The 22,791-nt window shown below is 44.4% G+C and overlaps 6 protein-coding genes, 1 long non-coding RNA gene and 1 other non-coding gene across 11 annotated transcripts; 3 read left to right on the plus strand and 5 right to left on the minus strand.

The window, feature by feature from the left end:
• Positions 1-1,557: 1,557 nt before the first annotated feature.
• Positions 1,558-3,042, minus strand: LOC6611389. The gene is made up of 3 exons (XM_002035898.2): positions 2,670-3,042; positions 2,498-2,599; positions 1,558-1,816 (listed from the first exon to the last, which is right to left on the minus strand). The coding sequence occupies exons 1-3, from the start codon at positions 2,922-2,924 to the stop codon at positions 1,670-1,672; spliced, it is 504 nt and encodes a 167-aa protein (XP_002035934.1). The 5' UTR covers positions 2,925-3,042; the 3' UTR covers positions 1,558-1,669.
• A 410-nt stretch (positions 3,043-3,452) lies between these two features.
• Positions 3,453-3,572, minus strand: LOC6611390. The gene has a single exon (XR_048504.2). It is a non-coding gene; the product is annotated as a U5 spliceosomal RNA (small nuclear RNA).
• A 571-nt stretch (positions 3,573-4,143) lies between these two features.
• On the plus strand, positions 4,144-7,699 carry LOC6611391 (exosome RNA helicase MTR4). The gene is made up of 2 exons (XM_002035899.2): positions 4,144-5,314; positions 5,369-7,699. Exons 1-2 carry the CDS (start codon positions 4,231-4,233, stop codon positions 7,438-7,440), a joined length of 3,156 nt encoding a protein of 1,051 aa, XP_002035935.1. The 5' UTR covers positions 4,144-4,230; the 3' UTR covers positions 7,441-7,699.
• A 564-nt stretch (positions 7,700-8,263) lies between these two features.
• On the minus strand, positions 8,264-14,533 carry LOC6611392 (acetylcholinesterase). 2 transcript variants are annotated; one of them, XM_032714640.1, is made up of 8 exons: positions 14,447-14,533; positions 12,224-12,396; positions 12,033-12,165; positions 11,222-11,650; positions 9,944-11,163; positions 9,571-9,882; positions 8,808-9,509; positions 8,264-8,741 (listed from the first exon to the last, which is right to left on the minus strand). In XM_032714640.1, exons 2-7 carry the CDS (start codon positions 12,388-12,390, stop codon positions 8,900-8,902), a joined length of 2,871 nt encoding a protein of 956 aa, XP_032570531.1. In that variant the 5' UTR covers positions 12,391-12,396; positions 14,447-14,533; the 3' UTR covers positions 8,264-8,741; positions 8,808-8,899. The 2 variants fall into 2 exon arrangements, with proteins under 2 accessions (XP_032570531.1, XP_032570541.1); XM_032714650.1 differs by lacking the exon at positions 14,447-14,533 and adding an exon at positions 14,065-14,150.
• Positions 14,192-15,879, plus strand: LOC116800348. 2 transcript variants are annotated; one of them, XR_004361278.1, is made up of 3 exons: positions 14,192-14,243; positions 15,459-15,660; positions 15,715-15,879. It is a non-coding gene; the product is annotated as an uncharacterized LOC116800348 (long non-coding RNA). The 2 variants fall into 2 exon arrangements; XR_004361279.1 differs by having other exon boundaries at positions 15,723-15,879.
• A 312-nt stretch (positions 15,880-16,191) lies between these two features.
• LOC6611393 (leucine carboxyl methyltransferase 1) lies at positions 16,192-18,082 on the plus strand. Of its 2 annotated transcripts, none has more exons than XM_032718911.1 (4): positions 16,192-16,590; positions 16,752-17,177; positions 17,242-17,558; positions 17,647-18,082. In XM_032718911.1, the coding sequence occupies exons 1-4, from the start codon at positions 16,345-16,347 to the stop codon at positions 17,681-17,683; spliced, it is 1,026 nt and encodes a 341-aa protein (XP_032574802.1). In that variant the 5' UTR covers positions 16,192-16,344; the 3' UTR covers positions 17,684-18,082. The 2 variants fall into 2 exon arrangements, with proteins under 2 accessions (XP_032574802.1, XP_002035937.1); XM_002035901.2 differs by having other exon boundaries at positions 16,193-16,590; positions 17,242-17,546.
• LOC6611394 (zinc finger protein weckle) lies at positions 18,024-19,915 on the minus strand. Its single transcript, XM_002035902.2, has 4 exons — positions 19,682-19,915; positions 18,715-19,620; positions 18,308-18,654; positions 18,024-18,234 (listed from the first exon to the last, which is right to left on the minus strand). Exons 1-4 carry the CDS (start codon positions 19,805-19,807, stop codon positions 18,198-18,200), a joined length of 1,416 nt encoding a protein of 471 aa, XP_002035938.1. The 5' UTR covers positions 19,808-19,915; the 3' UTR covers positions 18,024-18,197.
• Positions 19,916-20,162: 247 nt separating this feature from the next.
• LOC6611395 lies at positions 20,163-22,757 on the minus strand. The gene is made up of 5 exons (XM_002035903.2): positions 22,662-22,757; positions 22,509-22,604; positions 22,222-22,454; positions 22,044-22,166; positions 20,163-21,969 (listed from the first exon to the last, which is right to left on the minus strand). The coding sequence occupies exons 1-5, from the start codon at positions 22,674-22,676 to the stop codon at positions 20,337-20,339; spliced, it is 2,100 nt and encodes a 699-aa protein (XP_002035939.1). The 5' UTR covers positions 22,677-22,757; the 3' UTR covers positions 20,163-20,336.
• Between the last annotated feature and the right edge of the window lie 34 nt (positions 22,758-22,791).

The following is a 22,791-nucleotide window of genomic DNA, read 5'->3' on the forward strand; positions in this document are numbered from 1 at the left end:
TTCAGCGACTCCAAAGTAACACAATGATCGCAAGCGGCACTGCGACGAGATAGAAATCGAGAGAGCGATGAAAGAGCAAATAGCCACACAATAAAAAAAAGGCCATAATCATCTGGCCACACGGCGCAAAGAGAGTGTCGGTGTTTAGTGGCAGCGGCGTTGCCACCTCGGCCGATCGCGTCGCGGAATTTTTATTGGGCGCGCTATTCGAATCACGAAAACTAAATTGTACAATTTAGCCTGACTTTTACTGCACTGCATAATTTAGTTCACCATTTTTCCGCGCTGCTCATATCTGAAATTGGGGTATTATTGAAACATTAAACGGGATTCCCAAGGGCGCGCTCTACTTGAAATAAATAAAGATGAAATTATATTATTTAAATTCAGTTGTCAGCGCAAGTTGCTTTGGTATTTCGATTAACGGATATTAAATAGGTTGATTTTTTGTTGGGCGCGCTATTTGAAACGCATGTTTGATACGCTTATATTGTTTTCGTTTTATTGTTATGTTCATGCTTTTATCATGCGAATATTTAGTAATTAAATTCAAAAAGAACACTAAAGTAAGAATTTTTTATTTTAGGAGATACTTAAGTATTTTCACTCGACTAAATTTTTGGCGCACTTTTCAAACAATGACGGATGTCACTCAACTGGTTTAATGGTTTTAAACTTTTATGCTCGTTTTTGTTGCTTAACTCACATATTGATTTTGATTTATTATAGCAAATTTCATATAATAAATGTTAGAAGTACACACAAACTTTAATTTTCGAGGCGCGGGCTATTTGAATTTGTTTGATTTCAATCCACTTTACTTACAACTTTTTTTACATACTGTTATTTATCCATAAAATAAACATCTAAAGGCAGTAATAACTAACAATTACCGAATATTTTTAGGAAACTTCTTCGCTAATTTTCATAATGTTAGTTATTGGTTTTGATTTTTATATTTAATTTTAAAAAGTTAAATTATGAACTTCAATAGATGAACCAAATTATTTTTATATTTTTATGTTATCTTATGATAATTTTTTAATATAACTTGTATTTTTAGAACTCTTTTATTCATTCACTCAATCACTTTTGATATTAAACATCCTCACACAAATATTTCTTATATTTGTTTTTCATTTTGAAGCTTTATAAATTGTATTAGAATATATTAATTTCCAAGTTAATATGTTTTAAAGTTTATCCAATAAATAACGTTTATGGCACCTTTCAAAGATTTTAAATTACTGCCGATTTTCATTTATTTCACTTAATTATTAGTTATCATCAATTTGATTTCAATATTATGTGATTAAATGCCACTTGCCACACCTGATTAGAAAATCTCATTTTCTTAGAGCTTCCACCGCAGCCTGGTTTCTTTATCAGCTCGAAAAACCAAATAAAAGAAAGCTGCCGATAATTAACAATTTCAGCGAATTGAGCACACCGGCAAAGTGCTAAGTTTGCTTTTCGGCAAATATCCGCCAAGCGCAGCAGAAAAACCTCAACTTCAGCAGCGAGGCCATGGCAAAACCACAATCCACTCTCTCAATCTCCTGCTCTGTGTTTTCGTTTCCATATTTATTGCGATTTTTGTTTTGATATTATTAATTTACGTTTCAAACTTAAGCAAAATCACTAAGCCAGCTCGGGGACGATCATCTCTTCAAGCTTTCAGCGGCGACTCGTTGAATCCGCGAGCCGCGTAATCGGAAGGCGCCGATCGATCGGAGACCTTGGGATAGCCCTCATCTCCGGGCACGCACTGCTTGCGCGAGTGGATCACACGCCAGCCGCCCTTCCGGGTCCAGTCCTTAAAAAAAAAAGGATTAAGGGTTCAATAAACTATAAAAATAATACATATTATAAACGATGAAATAGATAATTTGTTTAAGGCGATCTTATAGATTTGGCTTAGGGCCTTAGAGCAATGAAACGTCGCATTCGAATAGACTACAAATCTAATTTTCTTAATTTATAGAAACAAAAATGTAACTATCACTACTTTCTAATAACTTCAACAGTTTTTACAGATCTCAAGCGCTTAAAAATACAAAGCAAATACGAGTAATGCCATAGGAATTATAAAGAGACCTTTTAAAACATTGTAAACTAAGTTTGAAATTGTATACAATCCTTACATTTAAAATATGCATGATATTTTTTTAAACTGGAATTTTTTTGGAATTTTGGCCAATGAAAGCAGTCTTATCCGAAGTTTTAGACTGCCTGATATTGTACATGGGCATACACATGTATGGACATATTAAATTGAATTGAATTTATAATGTTTTAAGACTAGTATATAGACTTATTACCATAGTCTTTAGATTCGTTTAACCTATTTGCATATCATGAAAAGCGTTTTCCTTACGAACACACTTTTCTAGTGCAACTAACTATAGCTGAGATACATCAACATTCGATACTATTATTAATACGCTTGGAATGACTTATAGCTTAGCCAACTTGAATCCTCGACCAATTAACTTACATTCTGGTTGTACTTGAAGTAGTAGGCGCCGGCGTAGATTCCGGTGAGGGCGAGCAGAGCCTTTCCGGTCCAGTAGCGCACGGTGAACGCGCGCTGGAAGCCCTGCAGGCGAGGAAACGGATACACCACTGGTCAAAAACTTGATTACATAATACCCACGACAACAACTCACCAGGACGGGTTCCAAAACATTGCAGACCTTGTCGAGGGGAGCGCGGTAGAAGCGCTTGATGGGGTTGTTCAGCTCCAGCTCCAGGGCGGGCACCTTGCGGGGTCCGTGGTGCAGCTCCTGGTCCTTCAGCCACTGTTTTCGCCAGGCGCGCTCCTCCGGCGACATGCCGATCAGGCGCTCGCGCTCCCGCACCATGCGGCCCGCAATGACCATCGGCTTCACGCCGCCCGTTTCCGAGGCACCACCAACTACCATTTTGCACCGTTTGTTTTCGGACTCTGCGATGTGGACGTTGGAAAACGCCAACAATTGTATAATTTAATCGGGTAGCGACAATGGAAAAAACAGAACAGCTGTTGCCGCCAGTGTGACCGCTCTCTCTAATATACCAGAAAGTGCGCTTGGCCAAAAATCGAACGGTGGTATTTTGAATACCCGGTACTAGTACAGTGGAGGGTATACTAGACCCCTTGAAAAGTATGCAACACGTATAAGGAAGCGTTAGTACCCTTTAAGGATATGTGATCTCCATCTTTGCATAATTTTAAATTGCATTTTTTTTTCGTGATCATTACTTAATTACGCCCATATATCAACCACAATATATAATTAATTTCATGTGCTCTTTTTTGTATCAGTTGGTTCATAGCTGGACGCTGTTATGCTATTATCTCAAAAACTGAATTTTTATGAATTTCTACCGAAATGTCCTTTTCAAATTTAAGTTGTACATTGATAGATTTTGTAATACCAATTTGTTACAATGTATTTCTTATGGCCCAGCTACCGAAGTCGCCGGGCACAACAAAAAGTTTTTTTAGACTCATTAGAGTGTTCCTCTCCACGGAAATCTTTAGTAAAAGGCGAAAGATTTATTCGACAATTGAAGAGAAACCAGAGTGACTTTACATAGGAAAATATCTGCCGTACCACTTAGAAAGTGCTTGAACATGTTGGGAATCATAATGTTTCTAAAACGCAAACAACCCTTAAAATATGTTTATGGTAGTGATTTTCCTCATATTAAACTACTATATCAAGCTATGATTTCATTTATATTATTTTCAATTATTTTTGCGGATGTTTACGAATGAATATGAACAAGGATATCGATATAGTAGTCAGATTTATAATATATGTTTTCAAAAACTGATGCATAATTATAACAACCTAGGTATGTTTTAATAAAAACTTTGTAGCACATTAATAATCAAAATCAACTTCTTTGCCAATTTTGCGCATGATGGAAGCTGCCATTTATTATTACTATATAAATATAGATAAATATCATGTTATTAGTCTTCGAATGAAATTTGAGGATACCAAGTATATTTTCATAATAAAGTACAACATAATTATCAACTTTATAATATTTTATTCTGTTTTATTTGAAGTAATTCAAAAATAGCTAAATTTCCCCTCAAAATAGTCATATAGTCATTACTGAATCGATCATCAGCAGAATCGATAACAATGTCTATCGTGGTATCGGTCTTTCACATGTTTTGCGGCGTGCGTTGAAATAGTTCGTGAAAAATAAACATTAAATTCCGCTTGAGGCATGGATATAGAAGAGCTATTCGACTGCTTTGATGAAGAGTCGCCGTCGGTGCCGCCACCAGCACTTAACCAGGAGGAGAAGCCATCGGGAAGCGGTGGCTCCAAGAAAGGAAACAAGCGCCAAGCGACTGACACCTCTACATCGAAATCCTCCAAAGAAGCGGACGGCGATGACAAAGGAGACGACACTGAGGAGCCCACCAAGCGTCTGAAGCAGGAGGAGTCAACGGATGCGGTGGGTGACGACAATCCAGATGACGAACCCACTCGTACCCTCGATATAGACGATTCCGCGGCTCTGGAGGCCCTGCGGAACAGGATTGTCACGCACTTGTTGGACGCTCCGAAGTCATGCACCCATGAGGTTGCCGCGCATCCCGACCAGGAGTACATACCCCTAAAGCCGTTCAGCGGCGTGCCTGCAAAGGAGTACCCCTTCGTGCTCGATCCGTTCCAGCGCCAGGCGATTCTGTGCATTGACAATAGACAGAGTGTCCTGGTTTCCGCCCACACGTCAGCCGGAAAGACCGTGGTGGCGGAGTATGCCATAGCAAAATCATTGGCCGCCAAGCAGCGTGTTATATACACCACTCCCATCAAGGCTCTGTCCAACCAGAAGTTCCGTGAATTCACCGAGGAGTTTAAGGACGTGGGTCTGGTCACCGGTGATGTGACCATAAATCCATCGGCCTCCTGTTTGATCATGACCACCGAGATTCTGCGGAACATGTTGTACCGCGGTAGCGAGATCATGCGCGAGGTGGGCTGGGTGGTCTTCGACGAGATTCACTACATGCGCGACAAGGAGCGCGGCGTCGTCTGGGAAGAAACGCTCATCCTTCTGCCGGACAACGTGCGATATGTCTTTCTCTCGGCAACCATTCCCAATGCTCGACAATTCGCCGAGTGGGTCTGCCACCTGCACAAGCAGCCATGTCACGTGGTCTACACCGACTACCGTCCCACTCCTCTGCAGCACTACATCTTCCCGGCCGGAGGCGATGGCATCCATCTTATCGTCGATGAAAAGGGGCAGTTCAAGGAGGACAACTTCACCACAGCAATGGCAGTGCTGGCCAATGCAGGTAAATCGAGTCAGAAAGCAAATCCAAAGTTAGTTTAACTTCCATGTCTTTCAGGTGAGGCCGGCAAGGGAGATCAGAAAGGCCGCAATGGGGGCATTAAGGGAACCAATGCCGGACAAACAAATATCTTTAAAATAGTCAAGATGATAATGGAGCGCAATTTTGCACCGGTCATCATTTTTTCGTTCAGCAAGAAGGACTGCGAGATCTACGCCATGCAGATGGCCAAGCTGGACTTCAACACCCCCGACGAAAAGAAACTAGTGGACGAGGTGTTTAACAATGCCATGGACGTGCTCACGGAGGAGGATCGTCGCCTGCCACAGGTGGAAAACGTGTTGCCGTTGCTGCGTCGCGGCATTGGCATCCATCACGGCGGTCTGCTGCCCATTTTAAAGGAGACCATTGAGATTCTGTTCGGCGAAGGTCTGATCAAGGCCTTGTTTGCCACCGAAACCTTTGCAATGGGCCTTAACATGCCGGCTCGAACTGTGCTGTTTACGGCTCCGCGGAAGTTCGATGGCAAGAACTTCCGATGGATCAGCTCTGGCGAGTACATCCAGATGGCGGGACGTGCCGGCCGACGAGGATTGGATGACAAGGGCATCGTCATCCTCATGATCGACGAAAAAGTTTCGCCGGCTGTTGGTCGGGACATTGTTCAGGGCAAGGCAGATCCCATAAATTCGGCCTTCCATCTTACATACAATATGGTGCTAAATCTGCTTCGCGTGGAGGAAATCAATCCGGAGTACATGCTGGAACGCAGTTTCTATCAGTTCCAAAATCAGGCTGCACTACCTGGTCTGCATGACCAGGTGGAGCAGAAGACGCTGGAGCTGAATAAGCTGACTATCAAGGACGAGCACAACATTGCCTCCTACCATCACATACGCTCTCAGCTGGATCAGCACGGCAAGGAGTTCCGTCAGTGGATAACGAAGCCGCAATACCTTTTGCCGTTCCTACAGCCTGGTAGGTTGGTCAAGGTGGCCGCCGGCTCCCAGGAGTACGACTGGGGGATTGTGCTGAACTTCAAGAAGCAAGACCAAAGCCGCAAGAACCCTTTAAAGGCTGAGCCCAGCGTCACGATTGATGTTTTGCTGCACGTCAGTGAAGCGGCCGCCAAAACCGGCGACACGGAGCCATGCAAACCGAACGAACGTGGATGCATGGAGGTGGTGCCCGTGGCCCACACCCTCATCACCCAGATCAGCTCGATTCGCGTGTACTTCCCCAACGATCTACGCAGTGCTGACAATCGGCGAGCCGTGCTAAAGACTATCCAGGAGGCCAAGAAACGATTCCCCCTGGGACCACCGGTCCTCAATCCCATCGACGACATGAACATCAAGGATAGAGATTTCCGCGATATTGTCAATACCATTGCCCAATTTGAGAAGCGATTGGAGGAGCATCCGCTGCACAAGTCACCGGAACTGGAGCGTATACACCGGCGGTACCAGGACAAGCTAACGCTACAAAAGCAGCTGCAAGACCTAAAGGCCGAGCTAAAGGCTGCCCGCAGTCTGCTGCAGATGGAGGAACTGAAGCACCGCAAGCGTGTGCTCCGGCGCATGGGCTACTGCAAGCCTGGCGACGTCATCGAGTTCAAGGGACGTGTTGCCTGCGAACTGAGCTCGGCGGATGAACTTCTCATGACCGAGATGATCTTCAACGGAGTATTTAACGACCTCACCGCTCCGCAAGCCGTGGCTCTCCTCTCCTGCTTCGTTTGCGACGAAAAGTCCAGCGAGTCGGTGAAAAGCGCCACGGAGCTATCGGGCCCACTGCGCTCGATGCAGGATCTGGCGCGGCGCATTGCCAAGGTATCCACGGAATGCAAACTCGATCTGGACGCCGATACGTACGTGGACAAGTTTAAGCCCTTCCTAATGGACGTGGTGCTGGCGTGGTGCAAGGGCTCCAGCTTCCTTGCGGTCTGCAAGATGACCGACATCTTCGAAGGCTCCATCATCCGCTGCATGAGGCGACTGGAGGAGCTTCTGCGCCAGATGTGCCAGGCCTCGAAGACCATTGGCAACACGGACCTGGAAAACAAGTTCTCCGAAGGAATAAGGCTGCTCAAGCGTGACATTGTCTTTGCCGCGTCGTTGTATCTGTAAGATTCTAGGAAAATCTATTTTAAGGCCTAACTTCCACTTCCATTCCAATCGTATTTTATTGGAATCGGATTTGTTTCTTAGATCCATTAAGTTATTTCCTAGCTTGATGTTTGGTCATAGATTTAGTTTTCGAAGCTTGCAATTATTCATTGATTAACATACCGACAACCTTTGTAAATTTGTTTTATGATAAAAAGTTATTTTATGCACGGTTAATAAAATAAATATGACCATGAGATCTAACAAATATTGACTTCGATATCACGTTTGTTTTATTTCAAAACCACAACAGTGAAGTCAAATTTGTCATAATTGATAATGTGAAATTCAAGCAAATACGAAAACAACATTGAGTAATGTAAAAATATTTATTTATGGACAAATACATCAAACTTATCTAACGTACATATAAACATATATAATGTGGTGAAAACAATATGCTTTCGATCGTGTAACAAATGAAGATATATACAGAAAAACAATGCACACGATACTTTTGAAAACATAAGCTATTGGACGGTTCACACTGATTTTGTATGGTCATTTTGCTTATATGCGACACAACGAACATATAGAAAGTTTATAACTAGGAGTACATTTATATATGAAAGGCACACTTAGTTGGTACATGGATGGGGGCACTGTTCATTAAGAACTAGTGGTGGGTCCATCGAGGACAATTACCAGATATTAAGGCACTGCAGGTATTTGCTCTTGATGATGTGTGGGAGTGGCTAGGATCTAATGGTATTCTAATGATATTCTTATGATACGGGACGCGACAATGTTATGAGTTTGTTATCAAATAATAGCAGGTCTTAAATAATGTAATGCATTATTTTGGATAACGTTAATTTATTCGTTTTCTATATTTGATTTTAAAGATATACTCTCTTTACAATTTCATTCGATATTACTGCCACTAAAAGGGAGTTTTAAAAAGTTAGACTCAGCATTGGTTATTAAAATACTTGCATTATTTAGCTAATTCCCTTCAGTTAAGGCAGAACATTTCCTAGATTTAAATAACTCTTAGTATACATTTAAATTCTATATATACACGTGAAGGCCGATTATAAGGCTATGGAATGTCATTGATATGGATTTGTATTCGTTGGGTTATCAAACTTAAGAACAAGTTAACTTAAATTAACTTAAAGGCATTAGAAATACAGGTTTGCCAAAACTAAAACTCAAAACTGAGATCTTAAAGATCTGTTTACAAACCTATCATAAATACAAAACTTAAACTATTTTTTTCGGAAATAACTAACTTACTTTAAATAAAATTCCAGGAGAAACTGTAAGAATAAAGATTTTTGGTAAGTTATGTAATTGTCCATAAAAAGATCAATGAAAGGACCCACCTAGCATACTTCCTCCTGGATTGTTGATTGGATCTGTAATTGGACGATTCGGCTGACTCCCTAAGCGCTTCCTGCGCTTAGAGAGCTGTTACTTATACGGATGTCTGAGGCACTCCCTCCACCATGTGGGTTCTCCTCGGCTGAGCCGCTGGCTGGGAACTCAGGGTGGCCGTTGTGGTGTGCATGGTGGTGCTGCGGGCAGAGGGCACCGGAGTGGTGCTCCGACTGCTGCCCGAGACACTGGCGGCGGTGGGAACTCTTTTAGCCGGCTCCGCATGCAGTTGCGTCACGGGCGTGCTGGAAAGTGGCTGCAGTAGACGCTTCTCCTCCACAGGAGGAGACGCCACCTTTGCGGTGGAGCCATTTTGTTGCGATCGTGGCGTGGCTGCCCTTTCAGATTGTTTCACCAAATGGCCATTGGTTTCCTTGAGCGAGATGCCTGATTTGAGGGACGCCTGGCTGCTGGACTTTTGGGTCATGGCCAGCGAACTGGGTGAGCGCAACGAGGTGGTGTCCGTGTGCGCTTTGCTGGCCAATGTTTTGGTGGATGGAGAGTCGCGGTACTCGTAGATATTATCCCTGGAGCGCAGGGCATGGTGGTTGGTCACCATGTGGGCATTGTCCACACCACGCGCATCCGGTTCCGGTTCCAAGCCTTCGCCATTGATGAAGACATCTTCGTCATAGAAGCGATCCGATTGGCTGTGAATCAGGCATTGTTGGATTATATTGTGGTATAATATTATATTCATCCAAAACTTACCGCTTGGCATTGCGCCACATGATGCAGCAGATGACCACCAGGACTATGAGGAAGAAACAGGCCACTGACATGCTCCAGAAGGCGATCTGCAGCGGCTCCTTGGGCTCCCACCAGTACTCCGTGGTGGGTGGATAGGTGGGCACCAGCACACCGATAACTGTGGGCAAGTACTGCGTCCAGAAGGCGCACTCCGTCTGCCGATAGTTGAGCAGAATGGAGGAGTTGTACGTGGTATTGATGTTCAAGTACCGAATCTCGCCCTGGTAGGCGCGCTGGAAATGCATGCCTAGCACCTGCTGCGGCGTCGGATTGCTGGAATTAAAACAAAATTTTAGTATATATAGGTATAGTATTGTTACTTATAGTTACTTACCCATATCTAGCAAAATTCGAGTAGGTTTGCATGAAGAAGTGACTCATATTGCGATCGTTATCCGTCCACATGTTGCGCTGCAGGTGCTCCTTTTTGGGAAAGAACTCGGTGTCCATGAAGGGAGCTCCGGTGAGGAAATAACGCTCGGTGTCGTGTGGATACTTTCGCCACTGTGGCAGATTCAGTGCCTCCACAGTGGTGTTCAGTACGTACATATAGACCGGTACCTTCTGCTCCAGCATCAGCTTGACCATCTGATCCACCGGTGCCCGGTAGTAGAGATCACTCAGCATGTTTATGTACTGATCCCGGATTATGGTGTTATTATTGGGATCCGGCCAGAAGGTGTACATGTACTTAATGGCCTCATAAACTCCGTTCGGATTAAGTGTATAGTTGTAGCGGAAAACGTGTTCCCTTATCTTCTGATCGAAGAAGCGTCCATCTAGTTCATAGTACGGACTTAAGGATTCGTTTTGGGCCACAAAAAAGGCCGCTTCCTGTGTGGTCACGCCCGTCATGTACTGAATATTCCGGTTGAATTTTCCGGCCCGGATGAGGGTTTCCGGTGTTTGGGTGAGGAAACGCCAGTCCTTTTCGCGCCAGCCCTCGTACCAATCGTCGCCGGGCAACGTGAAGTTGTGGTCCAAAACTGGGCCCCATGGAAAGCTGCCCACCTGGGGAGAGAACTCAGCGTTTCCCAGCTCATAGAAGCTGCGCCCGGTGCGCAGGCAGTTGACCAACTTCCACGACGATTCGATGGAGCAGCCCAGCAGTTGTCCCAGCACGCGACTCGTGTTCTGGGCGCGATACTTGTCCTGGATCAGCGCCCAATCCGCTAGAGCTGAGCCGGACTGTGCGATCACACGACGCACTATGTTCCGCGTCTGTGGTGCCACCATCAGGAGTCCAGCGGAGGCGCCACCCGCTCCCGGACCAAATAGAGTGATGGAGTTCCGATCGCCGTTGAAGAACTCAATATTGTCGTGGACCCAACGCAGCGCCATCGCTTGGTCGAGTATTCCGTAGTTTCCGGGCGAGTTCTCATCACCCGTCGATAGGAATCCCAGGGCACCAAGGCGGTAATTCAGGGTCACCACGACCACGTCGTAGAACGAGGCCAGAATATGACCCTGGAAAAGGTTGGAGGCTCCACGGATGAACTCGCCGCCATGGATGTACACCATTACGGGGTATTTTTGAGCCACACCAGCACCAGTCTGAGTAAGAAACAAATATAGTATTTGGAAGTTTAGTTTTAGTTTAGTTTTAGCCTACCTTCGGCGAATACACGTTCAAGTAGAGGCAATCCTCGTCCATGTCCATGATTCCCTTCGTGGCACCCGTATACCGCACAGGCTGTGGACAGGCGGGTCCAAAGTCGACGGCCTGGAGCAGCTGCCAGCCTCGATGGACGCGTGGTGGCTTGAACCTGCCCTCGAAGGTGGGCGGCAGGGCGTAGGGGATGCCCAGGAACACCGAGCACTCGCCCATCACACGATCCACGGTCGAGTGGTAGGGACGATAGAAGGACTTCGGGTCTGGATTGTCGTACATGTACACCTTGAAGCCCTGCACCTGGCCATAGTTGGTGGTCACGAATACATCCCGCTCCAGGGTCAACGAATCCCGGCGCTGCTTGCCCTGTAAATCCTCTCGCCATCCGGCCAGCACTCCGGGAAACTGCGTCCGAGCATTCGGATCGTTCTGTGATGGGAAATGGAAACGGGGGAAATATGGTACCATCATTATTAGATCATTTGACATGGAACATGGAACAAATAGAGACTCTGAGCCGATCAGTGAATGGGCGACATGTGTAATTGATTAAGTCGCAATGGCATGAAAACTTCATTAAGATTATTGCTTTGATATTGGACCGATGGATCTGTTGATCGGACAAACTCTATCTCTCTCAATGACTGGGCATTGTTCGCTTATGGATCTTTCGGTACGCTTCTCTGGTATGGGGGTCAGTTTTTTGTGTCACGGAAGTTAATTGATAAAGCCCTGGGTTGGGAACCCACAATAAATATTCCGATCATTTTAGAATGTCGGATTGGGTATTTAATATCGAATTATATCTTACCGGATCAAATCGAAAGCGATCCTCATTCGGCATTCCCTGTGGATACTGTCCCGGTGGATTTCTGCCTGGATAGTTGGCTCCATACCCATTTGGCTGATAATGACCATATCGGCGATCGTTGAACGTGTAGGTTCTGTAAGCATTAAACGTAAGTACAAAAGCTGATAAGTCGAACGGAAACCATGACTCACCTGTAATCCGGATCGCCGGGATTTGGCCAATGGTAGTCAACGCCTGGACGGGAATAAAATCTGGGATCTCTTGTCTGTCCACTTGTCGGAGTAAAGCAAGTGCCGATCAGCACGAGAAGAGCTAACAGCCATTTTACTTTATCGCGATATTTCAATTTGTGCATCATGGTGATCTAGAAAAATATTCAAAAGTCGAAAATTTTTCGCGTAAGTTACATATATAAAAAAATTACTTTTTGTTTCCCCAATTCGTCAATACATCAACAATGGTTTCAGATGGTCAACCAAAAGCACATTCAAGTATAAACAAACAGAATGAAAACAAATCTCGGGCTCTGAGTTCCAGTAAGAGTGACCAAACGGGTTTTCCATTACGTTGTTGGCTCAATTTTCTTGGCACTCGAATCCAAACCAATCCGGCATTAGAAAAAGCCGAGAGACCGACAAACACGTTTGAATGCTGACTCGAAAAAGCGCTAAAAAAAAGTTACAGCATAAAATGCGACTTCAGTGAGGAGTGGAATGAACAAACCCCATACACACTGAATGTTACGTGCCTCGTGTCTGGATTTTTTGGAACGGCGTCAATGGGTTAATTGCAGCGATAATAGAGAAAGGTCATCGGTGTAAAATGGTGTTAGCCCATTGGATGGCAAGTAAATTGTTTAGGAAAATGTTGGTCAAGTGATTTTTTGGAAAGGCAAATGAAATACTATCGCTCATTCAAATAAAAGCAAGATAAGTAATATAAAATACATGATTAATATATTTTTGTGTCAGGTGTTTCCGGCCAATGCAACAACCCCTACTGTTACGTGCAAAAATGCCGCAAAAGAAAAAGTGTGAAAATATAAACACCTAGCTGTTCCAAATTGAATTTTGTTTGAATTTTGCTCTTGGCATTTGATTGGCAATGCAGTCTGCATCGATGCAACATAGCCATTGTTACCTTGGTTGCATGATGTATTTAGAAGTACAGGTGGGCCAAAACCATATATATATGATTAATCGAATATCGATAGAACATAAGATGCAAAAGATGTACATAGTTGTGACTGATGCTATTGTTCTGACTGCGAGTGTGTTGAATGTGGCACAAGGACTCGTACATGTACGGGTGCATTAACCTGCCTGTGGACGCCTCAAGTTACCCGGTTATTCGATGATACGAGGGCTCAACCCTCGAAGGGTTCCTAAAAAACATACGGAAGTGCAAACGCCTGCACAAAAATGACATATGTACATATGTATGTACATACATACATATGGCCGAGCTTGGTTTATAGCGAAACTGGATGGGAACTTTCAGATCGAATTTCGTGTCGAAATTTCGTTGGCATTTGTTGCTGTTGCGCGTGGATGAATCATTTGTAGAAGTTTTTGCCTTTTCGCAATCACCAAAGCAAACAATAAACGCAACGATAACGCTGAAAGTGAAGAGCAGGTGCGCCTGTGTGCGTGCCTGTAATTCGCGTGTCTGTGTGTGTATCTGTGTGTTGGCCCACCACACAGGTGTTGTTGTTACCAATGCACAGAAAAGAATCGGATGCATTTGCGATACAGATATTTTTGTAGATAACTTACACTCTGTCTGAATTAATAAATTATTTTGAAAGTAAATCTTATTATTTAAAGCCCTTCCTTATCTTTTTTTTTTTTTATAAGCAGTTATTTTTAAAATATTGTTTTTGTTTCTTATTGCACTTGTTTTCTTTCTCTGTGACTTAATCTCACTGTTTTTACAGTTATGCTCCGATTGATGACGTTGCCGTGGCAACTTGTTGCGGCTTCTATCCGTCATTTCACTATCTAAACGCGATTTTCCAACCATTACCACTCACATTTTGGTTTCGACTTTAATGCGTTTCTCACGCACAATAACTTTCTTGGCCAACGCCCCGAAAAGGTAACAAACAAAAAACACTAACTAAAAACAAGACTGAATACAGGCGAGAAAAAACGTAACGCAGCTGAAATGACCGTTTTTGAGTCGGCGGAGACTGAGACTCAGGTAAGCCAGGTAAGCGCACTGTGCCGTCCAAAAACCACTTCTCAGTTCTCACGCACACCAGCGAACACAGCGAACAGTTAACACTCACACTCAGTTGCCGGCTGTTACCAACGATTCGCACACAGATACACCTGGCCAACCGATTCTATTGTTGTATTGGGCGCGCGCAGCTTTAACTTTAACCAACCGCCTCTTCCACACCAAACTCTCACCTGTGCGCACAACCACTACCGCCAAAACGCAGCCAACCGACTCTTTCGAACGCTGCCGACGAACTGACGAGCCAACCAAAACCATAACCAAACCGAACGCAACTCGAATCGAAGTGGAAGAGAGCCGCTTTGTCAGCTGAGCGCTCTCGCTTGATTAAAATTCGAAAAGTGCTAGTCTGTAGATAGAAATTTCTTTAAGAATAACAATAATGAATAATAATAATAATAATAATAATAATAATAATAATAATAATAATAATAATAATAATATTAATAATAATTATATTAATAATAATTATAATAAGAATAATAAAAATAATATATTAGTAATAATAAGAAGAAAAATAAGAACATTAACAATAATAATAGAAAGAATAATAATAATAATAATAATAATAATAATAATAACAAAAATAATAATATAAATAATAATAATAACAATATTAATAATAGTAATAATAATAATAATCATAATAATAATAATCATAATAATAATAATCATAATAATAATAATAATAATAATAATTTTAATAATAATAATAATATTGATAACAATAATAATAATAATAATAATAATAATAATAATATTATTATTATTAATAATAATAACAACAATAATAATAATACCGGAAATTGATAAAAGGATTTATTTTACCGGAAGTGGGCGGCAAGTTGGATTGACTTAAATGACCTGCTGCTGTAGTAGTTACTTTTGCATCTGCAGACTCGAAGACTGTCCCGCCGACTTATCCCGCCTACTATTTCTACTTCATCTTAATCTTCATCTTAATCTTCATCTTCATCTTCATCTTTCTACCATCTTACTTATATTAAAGCTTATATTTAAGTTAAAAACAAGCAAATAAATATGTATACCAAGTCAGTAGATATTAGGAAATACAAGTCTTGTCATCCAAAACAAGACGTTCTGGATAAAGCAGTAATGAGTTATCTTTGCATGACAAAACGGAATAAAATTTTGCATAATTTCTAATTGAATTCTATTATATAGGACGCAGCCCAGACGATGGATGGATGGATGGGTCGTGATTCACGCTTGGAGCTCCGCACGACGAAGCCAATTGGCGATCGGTTCACATTTTGACCCCGACTTATTGAGCGGGTTGCTGGGCGTAGCTGCTAATTTTAATTATAACCAAAGCGGCCGAGCTTCCGATGTCAAAGATGCGGGAAGCAATTAAAGCACTTGAGCAGTGAGACGCATTGTTTACAATGTTGACCCTTACTTTATTAATGAAGTGCTTAAGTCAATTAGGTTGAAGAAAAACTGCATTCATACTACGGAGGAGCAAAATATTACAATTAACTCGAAAGAGAGTTACAAGAATACTTGTCAAATTGGTATTGAAATCTATTTATGTATGATCGGTATGGAACCGGATTTGAACTGGCTCTGGAAATTTAAAATATACTACAAAAGATAACGTCATAACAACTTAACCTTGATATTTATTATTAATACTTGTGAATAATATGGTTTTTTGACCCAATTTTTTAACTTTAAACAAGAAGATTCTTATAAATATATATGCTATGCATTGTACAGTGTCAAATAATGGTTATATTCCCATATGTTATGTTATATTCTCATTATTCTTTTGAATTTCATAATTTTCGCCCTATTCTGTATGTGTTATATTTCAAATGCTCGCGCCAAACCATCTCTAATCGAGTTATTGGTCGGCTTTTTATCGGAGAGGCTCCCAGGGCTATTCAACACTGCACACTGTTATCGCCTATCGACTCCTGCAGCTGTTTTCAAGCGAGAAAAAAACTAGGAACAGGAAAACAAGGATTCTGGAACTCGTGGTCGCCGCAGCAGCTGATTGTAAATAAGGATCCAAGTGGAAACCACCGAGTACACCAGCCGCAGAGCCATGGAGCCGCCAGCGTCGGCCGGAATTGCCGGCTCGACGCACAAGTTCCATCCGTGCGATGAGGCTGTGATAGCCACCAACGACGATGCCAGCGATTGCAAGCGATGTGCGGTGCGCTTGGGCTATTGGAAGGACGACTACATCGGGTACTTTGTGCGCAACCAGGAGCGCAAGGCGCCGGAGATCAATCGCGGCTACTTTGCCCGTGTCAAGGGCGTGGAGATGTGCGTCGAGAAGTTTCTAAAGGTCAGTTCATCTGCCGCGGCGCCCAACTGTCTGGCACGTGCCAAGGTCATCCTGTTGCATTGCTGCACCAAGGCCGTGCCCGTCATGCCCGCCCCATCGCGCATGTCCATGCCAGTTTGACCTTGCTCTAACCGTCTCCCACCCATTGTCCGTCCGTACAGAAAACCTCGGGCAACTGCCAGATCATCAATTTGGGCTGCGGCTTCGACACACTCTACTTCCGGCTGAGGGACACCGCCCACCAGGTGAAGAACTTCATTGAGCTGGACTTCCCCACGGTCACCGCCCGCAAGTGCTACACAATCAAGCGCAACAAGGCCCTGCTGGCCAGGATTCACGACGAGGATGGAGAGGTGCGGCTCAGTCCCACGGATCTGCACGGACCCAGCTACCACCTGATGGGCGTTGACCTGCGCAACCTCGACGAGGTGGACAGCAAGCTGCAGCAGGCAGAAGTTGATTACTCCCTGCCCACCATATTCCTCGCCGAGTGCGTTCTGGTCTATATCGAGGCGCAAAACTGCCGTAACCTGCTCAAATGGATTGCGCAAAAGTTCCAAGCAGCCGTCTTTGTCAACTACGAACAGGTTAGCATGTGCCTCCTCTGTGATTCTCATCCGAGTAGTGCATTGAATCCTTTGCTCGCCGCAGGTCAACATGAACGACCGCTTCGGCGATGTGATGCTCAACAATCTGCGCGGACGCGGCTGCAGCCTGGCCGGCGTTGAATCCTGCTTGTCGCTGGATACGCAGAGGAACCGCTTCAAGGACAGCGGCTGGACTGGCGCCCGCGCCTGGGACATGGTGCAGGTGTACGAGAGCATCTCGGCGGCCGAGAGGCAGCGCATCGAGCGGCTGGAAATGCTGGACGAGGGTGAACTGCTGCTCCAGCTCTTCCAGCACTACTGCCTGGTGGTCGCCTGGCTGGGCGTGGCCTTTCAGGACATAGATATCACGTGCGTGCCAGTGTAAACATTCGTGCCTAACCGACAGCAATCTCCTGCGATTCCCGGTTAATCAACATGACTTTTCTTTTTCCTATATTTCCATTTGCAGGGTTGAAGAGTTGATGTCCTCCCTGAACATTGACTAGGAGTGAGTGCGGGCGGAAGGGATAGAGAGCCAACCTACTTGGATGCACTATTTATTGACTCTTTGCTCGGTTTGGAAGGTCATGCCAAAATATTTTGCTTCTCAACGTGTTAAACTAAACAGCAAATAATTATAGAGAAACCATCGAAATCAAAACATGTTTAGATATTTATCCCACTCACAAATGATCTAATTTGTATTAATTTAGTTGTTCCTTATAGTTTTTTCTCTTGTTACATTTTTATTATTTAATCGCTTAATATTTACTATTTTATCACCGAGTTATGGCACAAAATATTGAGAGGTGATCAATACGCCATCCATTCATTCCCCAATTTAAGTGTGCGTTTAAAGAGTAAATGTATTTTGAAACTAATTAAAAACCAACATAAATGCAAAAGGGCAGTTGTGTGTATAATTAATTAAGTGTAAATGTAAATGTCTCTGGGATAAAATTTAACTGCGCACTGCTATTTATACAATTTTTTGGTTAATCAACCGAATATGTCCATGCTCTAAACATCCTGTTTAGCCTTGGCCATCTCCCGAGTTCTGCAAAAGAAAGTTTGGATCAAAATTTAGTACAATAGTAAGCTAAAAATAAATATGCATAACTATAGCTTACATCGCTCTCAGTTCCTCCAATGTTGGCACTGGAACACGTGAAGATTCGGTTTCATCCTCCTTGGACGCCAGTTCCGGATGCTTCTTCCATTTGTGGGACCTGCAGTTGGTGTTGCTGGCGAACGCCTTTCCGCAGTACTTGCATACGTAGGGTCTGAGGCCGGTGTGTCCAAGGAGATGAATCTTCAATGCCGTGGAGTTCTTGCAGCCGCTGCCACAAACCTCGCACTTGAAGCGCCGCTCATCCGTGTGCACATACTTGTGCTTGTTAAGAATCGCCCGTGTCTGCAGCTTCTTGCCGCAGACATTGCACTCAAACTTGGGCTCACCATGTGTCTGGCTGTGCACCTGGAAATTTTATACAAATTACAAGATTTAGTTGGGACACAAGATTATACTGTTACTTACCCTCAGCCTGGCTTTGTTCTTAAAACCAGCATTGCAGACGGGGCATACGCAGGGCTTCTCTTCCGTGTGAACCAGCTGGTGCTCCACCAGCGATGTGAAGGTCTTCAAACCCTTGCCGCAGTGGTCGCAAACGTACTTCTTCGGACCGCCGTGCATGTCGTGCCTGTGCCTGCGCAGAGCCATGAAGGACATAAAGGTTTCGTTGCAGCTTTTGCAGGGGTAATCGACGAAATTCGAACTCTGGGAGCCATGGGGCGACATGCTCAATTCGGATGCCTTGTCATCTGGTTTGGATTTAGCATTGCTGTCTGGTTCGCGGGAAGTTACGTTATCGCTGTCGTCCACGTTTTTCTGTTTGCCTGAGCCCTTGGGTCTGCCTCTTTTACGTTTCAAAGGCGGCGGGGATTCTGCATCGTCTTCGTCTAGAATGGGCTTCTCATCATCCGACTCGGTGGCAATGTACACTTCGGAATTTCGCTTAGCAGCATACTGTTGCCGGCGACTTCGTTTTGTTTCAACTTCAGGTATGGCTGCAGTAGGTGAGGCTATCACTTTGGGATCGGAATTGCACTGTTTGAGATTAGATCGTGTCCGCACGGTCTGTGCTTCAATATCTGGTGACGGAGATGTGGAATGGTCTGATGTCGTTAGTTCCTCCACCAAGGAACACTTATCCTCCGTATCGTCCATGTCCAGGAACTCGAGTTCCTGCTTGCAGGCCGGCGGAAGGCCGTACTCCAGACGGAGTGCGTCCAAGTCCTGGCTATCCTGCGGTTCCGAGTGTCGCAGGAGCTCAAAAATGGCTTGCACTTTGGAAACGCTATCCGAGAAGGTGACCAGCTGGCCAATCACGGAGTAGCACTCCTCGCACAACATGCTGCCCAGTTCCGGTTCCTCGAGGGTCATCTGCATGTGTGGGAAACCAATGTATCAGCTATCTGCAGGCTGGGAAAATTGAATAACATACCTCCACATCGAAGCATTTGCTGATGATCCTAACCAGATCGTTGTCCCGTTCGCGCACTTTATACACAACGTCGTCGCGGGCGCACAGGCGACACCAGTATATCCAATCGCTCGTGGGAACTCCCATGGCTAATCCTCAACAGAAACCCCACAGTTTGGTACAGTATGCCCTCGGATTTTGACTAAATTCTAATGTCCAAGCGATGATTAAAACCAGCTGTTTGGAGCGGAAATCCGAATCGATTAAATGGTATGCGCACTCCGATATTTTTTGCAATATCGATAAATGCAGAACAACAAGTGGTTGCGCCATTTTCAAAATGTCATCACTTTGAATTTGGAATTGAAAATTGTATTTATTTTAGTTTTTGTTTTCCTTACTGCTTGTCGATGTTTATTAACATAGAACTGTATTATAAAACGAACCGCTGAAATAATCAATTGGATGTTGTTTAGGTAAAACGACAAAAACTTCTATTGAATTGAATGAAAGTAAAGCCGCAATTTAATCTTGTTTTTAAAACATGCGACTGAGTTTTTACTCTGGTATATAAACAATATAATAATTTAATTTCGACTTACATATAGAAAAAACTGTGTATACAAAAAACTGATTTTAATACAGTTGCTTAATATCTACAAAGTGGAATGATAAACTACATCTCAACGTCTTCCATATCGTTCGCCTCGCTCTCCGCCCAATTCTCGATGGTGTAATAGGCTTTTAGGGCCAATTCATCATCCAGCGTCGGCTCGCCCAGGACCAAAGGTCCCAATTGCTTGTCGACCATAACTTCCTGCCAGAATGCGCTGCGATTCTTGGCCAGCGCGATCTCCTTCAGCTCCTCGGCAAACTTGTCGTACTCCAAAAAGGTGTTGAAGTCAGTACAGCTCTGCCGGTACAGGGTGATGAGCTCGCCCAGTTGCCCGATGTTCTGTTTCTTGCGCTGCAGCAGTGTGATGATCACCACGCGGGTATCGGCAGCCAGCGCCTGAAAGCGGGCATCTCGCTCAGTGGCATTACTGATGGAGCGAACGCTGGCCAGGACTCGCCTGAAATCGGAGACTGGATCAATTAGGCCCACACCGTTTGATGGCATGGGGATTTCCTTCTCTGCTGGTTCCGACTTGACTGCCACACCATTCTCTGCCTGCTCCTTGGCCAACAGCTTTTCCTGCCAGGCGCGACTGTAGCGCAATGGAAATAGCTTCTTTACGATGGCTGCCGCTCTCTTTGACTTCTCCTCCAGGGGATCTGGCACTCGCCAGAATACATCCGCGAAGTTCTTGTCCTTAAGGGCTTTGTCTTTCTTGTCATTATTATAGATAACCTTTCGCTCTAGGATGTCCATGAGATTCTGCTCAAAGATGCTGGGGAGTGCGTCGAACGGCAGCAGATCATTCTGCGCCCACGGACGTGGCTGCTGCGTGTCCCGCAGTGTGCACTCCAGATCGGTGCTATCGATTAACTGGTCAATGGCATTCAGCTGATCCTCGCTGCACTCCGTCTTGGCGGTTCGCAGTGCCGGAAAGTCCCAGAAGTGGTGCTGAGATGTATAGGAAACTTCCAGCATATACAAAGCAGCCGGGTGAGTATCGTCTGCTAGGCGGGGCAGGAGCACAACCATTTGCGGTCTGTTAAACTTGGTGCTGAATATTTTCCAGCATAGTATGGCCCGATCCGAAGAAACGAGAGCGCGCACCAGAGCGTCCAGCTTCACCGCGGCAGATTGATTGTGCTTCTGGTGGACCAGAAGGTACAAGGACTCGCCACAGAAGTACTCATCCGGCACGGCATTTCTTTTGATGAACCCAAAGAAGTGGAGACCAGGTGGGTGTGGTTCCTTCGGCTCTAGCACGGCCTCATCGTATGGCACCGGAGTGCCGCCCAGCATGTAACCGGTTATCAGATTCTCCGGCAGCGGCGTGATCTCAGTGCCTTTGATATAATGACGAGTCTCCCGTATCACTATCTCATCCTTTTCCGCCCAGACCTTTTTCAGCTTTACGGGCGTCTGGTTCTTCATGGCGATTATGCCCTGCAAGCTAATGGAGATCTTGCTGCCGATGTTCAGCTTGGCGTTCCACACCCACGGTCGCCGGTTGGTCACCTTGAAGACGGTATGCAGCGCCTCCTTGAAGCTGCACAACGTCGCATTGCAGCGGGGAACGAGGCTGAGGGCGTACTTCTGGTTATTCAGCTCATCGGGGCCGCATTTGCGCGAAAAGTTGAAAATAGCCTGAGGCTGAGAGGTCATGGCATTGTCTATGTAGGCAATGTTGTGCGTTCTGAGTGATGGTGGAAATTAATATTATTATTATGGTAGCCGTTGCACTGCATTTAACAAAATAAATAATCTTACCCTACAATCAACTCGATGTTTTCGTTAAGCAATTCGTCGGTGATTTCGTTGAACTTCTCGTAATCCTGTGGAAAGTCGTTGAAATGAAAGAGCAGGAGGATCCTCCGCCTGGCGACTCTAAAGCTGCAAGGAACATTCCATTAAATATGATGGTAAAGTGAAAAGGTAAATCACATACGTAGATGCGACTCTCTGGAGCTTCAGGGCCGCCTGTAGACCATTTAGCCATTCTCCTTCCTCGCAGGCTGTCTTATTCACGAACTGGAAGAATTCCAGCAAGAGCTTCCAGCTGCAAAGTATTGGATCACCAAAGGGCACCACATTTGGGAGGTAATCATCCTCCGTTTTTACTTGATCGGTGTCGCCACCCACGAGGACGAAGGACACGTAGTCCTTCCTATCGCACACGATCTGGAATCGTTTAAATTAGAATATTTAACTAAGTTCCAATTGTATTTCACACACCTTGTCCTTAAGAATCTCCGCCACACATTTTGCGGCCTTTAGCTTCACTTCTTCGGCGGCACATGTTCGCACATCCAGCACAATTATAAGGCATTCCTGGGAATCAAACTATGCAGTTAAGCCAACGCTAAATACCATAGTGTGTGAACCTACCTTGTTAGACGCCATCAAACAACTTTATTTACCTTAATTCAGCGACTGTTTTTAAATTTCACAACAATAATACCATTCAGTCGATAACAGAAAACACCGCCGGCTTACTGAACAAATGCACTACCGCCTA

This window comes from Drosophila sechellia, chromosome 2L, assembly GCF_004382195.2.
Source record: "Drosophila sechellia strain sech25 chromosome 2L, ASM438219v1, whole genome shotgun sequence".
NCBI classification, from domain to species: domain Eukaryota; kingdom Metazoa; phylum Arthropoda; class Insecta; order Diptera; family Drosophilidae; genus Drosophila; species Drosophila sechellia.

What these genes read in the sequence shown, in the direction of transcription:
- LOC6611393 (XM_032718911.1), top strand. Translation starts at nt 16,345, where the DNA reads ATGGAGCCGCCAGCGTCGGCCGGAATTGCCGGCTCGACGCACAAGTTC. An exon ending in GCGTCGAGAAGTTTCTAAAG is followed by an intron (nt 16,591 to 16,751) that starts GTCAGTTCATCT and finishes CCGTCCGTACAG; the next exon opens with AAAACCTCGGGCAACTGCCA. An exon ending in GATATCACGTGCGTGCCAGT is followed by an intron (nt 17,559 to 17,646) that starts GTAAACATTCGT and finishes TTCCATTTGCAG; the next exon opens with GGTTGAAGAGTTGATGTCCT.
- LOC6611392 (XM_032714640.1), bottom strand. Translation starts at nt 12,390, where the DNA reads ATGATGCACAAATTGAAATATCGCGATAAAGTAAAATGGCTGTTAGCT. An exon ending in CCCGGCGATCCGGATTACAG is followed by an intron (nt 12,166 to 12,223) that starts GTGAGTCATGGT and finishes TAATGCTTACAG; the next exon opens with AACCTACACGTTCAACGATC. An exon ending in TGAACGTGTATTCGCCGAAG is followed by an intron (nt 11,164 to 11,221) that starts GTAGGCTAAAAC and finishes TTTCTTACTCAG; the next exon opens with ACTGGTGCTGGTGTGGCTCA.
- LOC6611391 (XM_002035899.2), top strand. Translation starts at nt 4,231, where the DNA reads ATGGATATAGAAGAGCTATTCGACTGCTTTGATGAAGAGTCGCCGTCG. An exon ending in GGCAGTGCTGGCCAATGCAG is followed by an intron (nt 5,315 to 5,368) that starts GTAAATCGAGTC and finishes CATGTCTTTCAG; the next exon opens with GTGAGGCCGGCAAGGGAGAT.
- LOC6611389 (XM_002035898.2), bottom strand. Translation starts at nt 2,924, where the DNA reads ATGGTAGTTGGTGGTGCCTCGGAAACGGGCGGCGTGAAGCCGATGGTC. An exon ending in ATGTTTTGGAACCCGTCCTG is followed by an intron (nt 2,600 to 2,669) that starts GTGAGTTGTTGT and finishes CCTCGCCTGCAG; the next exon opens with GGCTTCCAGCGCGCGTTCAC. An exon ending in ACTTCAAGTACAACCAGAAT is followed by an intron (nt 1,817 to 2,497) that starts GTAAGTTAATTG and finishes TTTTTTTTTAAG; the next exon opens with GACTGGACCCGGAAGGGCGG.
- LOC6611395 (XM_002035903.2), bottom strand. An exon ending in CGGAGATTCTTAAGGACAAG is followed by an intron (nt 22,455 to 22,508) that starts GTGTGTGAAATA and finishes AAACGATTCCAG; the next exon opens with ATCGTGTGCGATAGGAAGGA. An exon ending in CTCCAGAGAGTCGCATCTAC is followed by an intron (nt 22,167 to 22,221) that starts GTATGTGATTTA and finishes TGTTCCTTGCAG; the next exon opens with CTTTAGAGTCGCCAGGCGGA.
- LOC6611394 (XM_002035902.2), bottom strand. Translation starts at nt 19,807, where the DNA reads ATGGGAGTTCCCACGAGCGATTGGATATACTGGTGTCGCCTGTGCGCC. An exon ending in GCAAATGCTTCGATGTGGAG is followed by an intron (nt 19,621 to 19,681) that starts GTATGTTATTCA and finishes CCACACATGCAG; the next exon opens with ATGACCCTCGAGGAACCGGA. An exon ending in TTGGAGGAACTGAGAGCGAT is followed by an intron (nt 18,235 to 18,307) that starts GTAAGCTATAGT and finishes TTTCTTTTGCAG; the next exon opens with AACTCGGGAGATGGCCAAGG.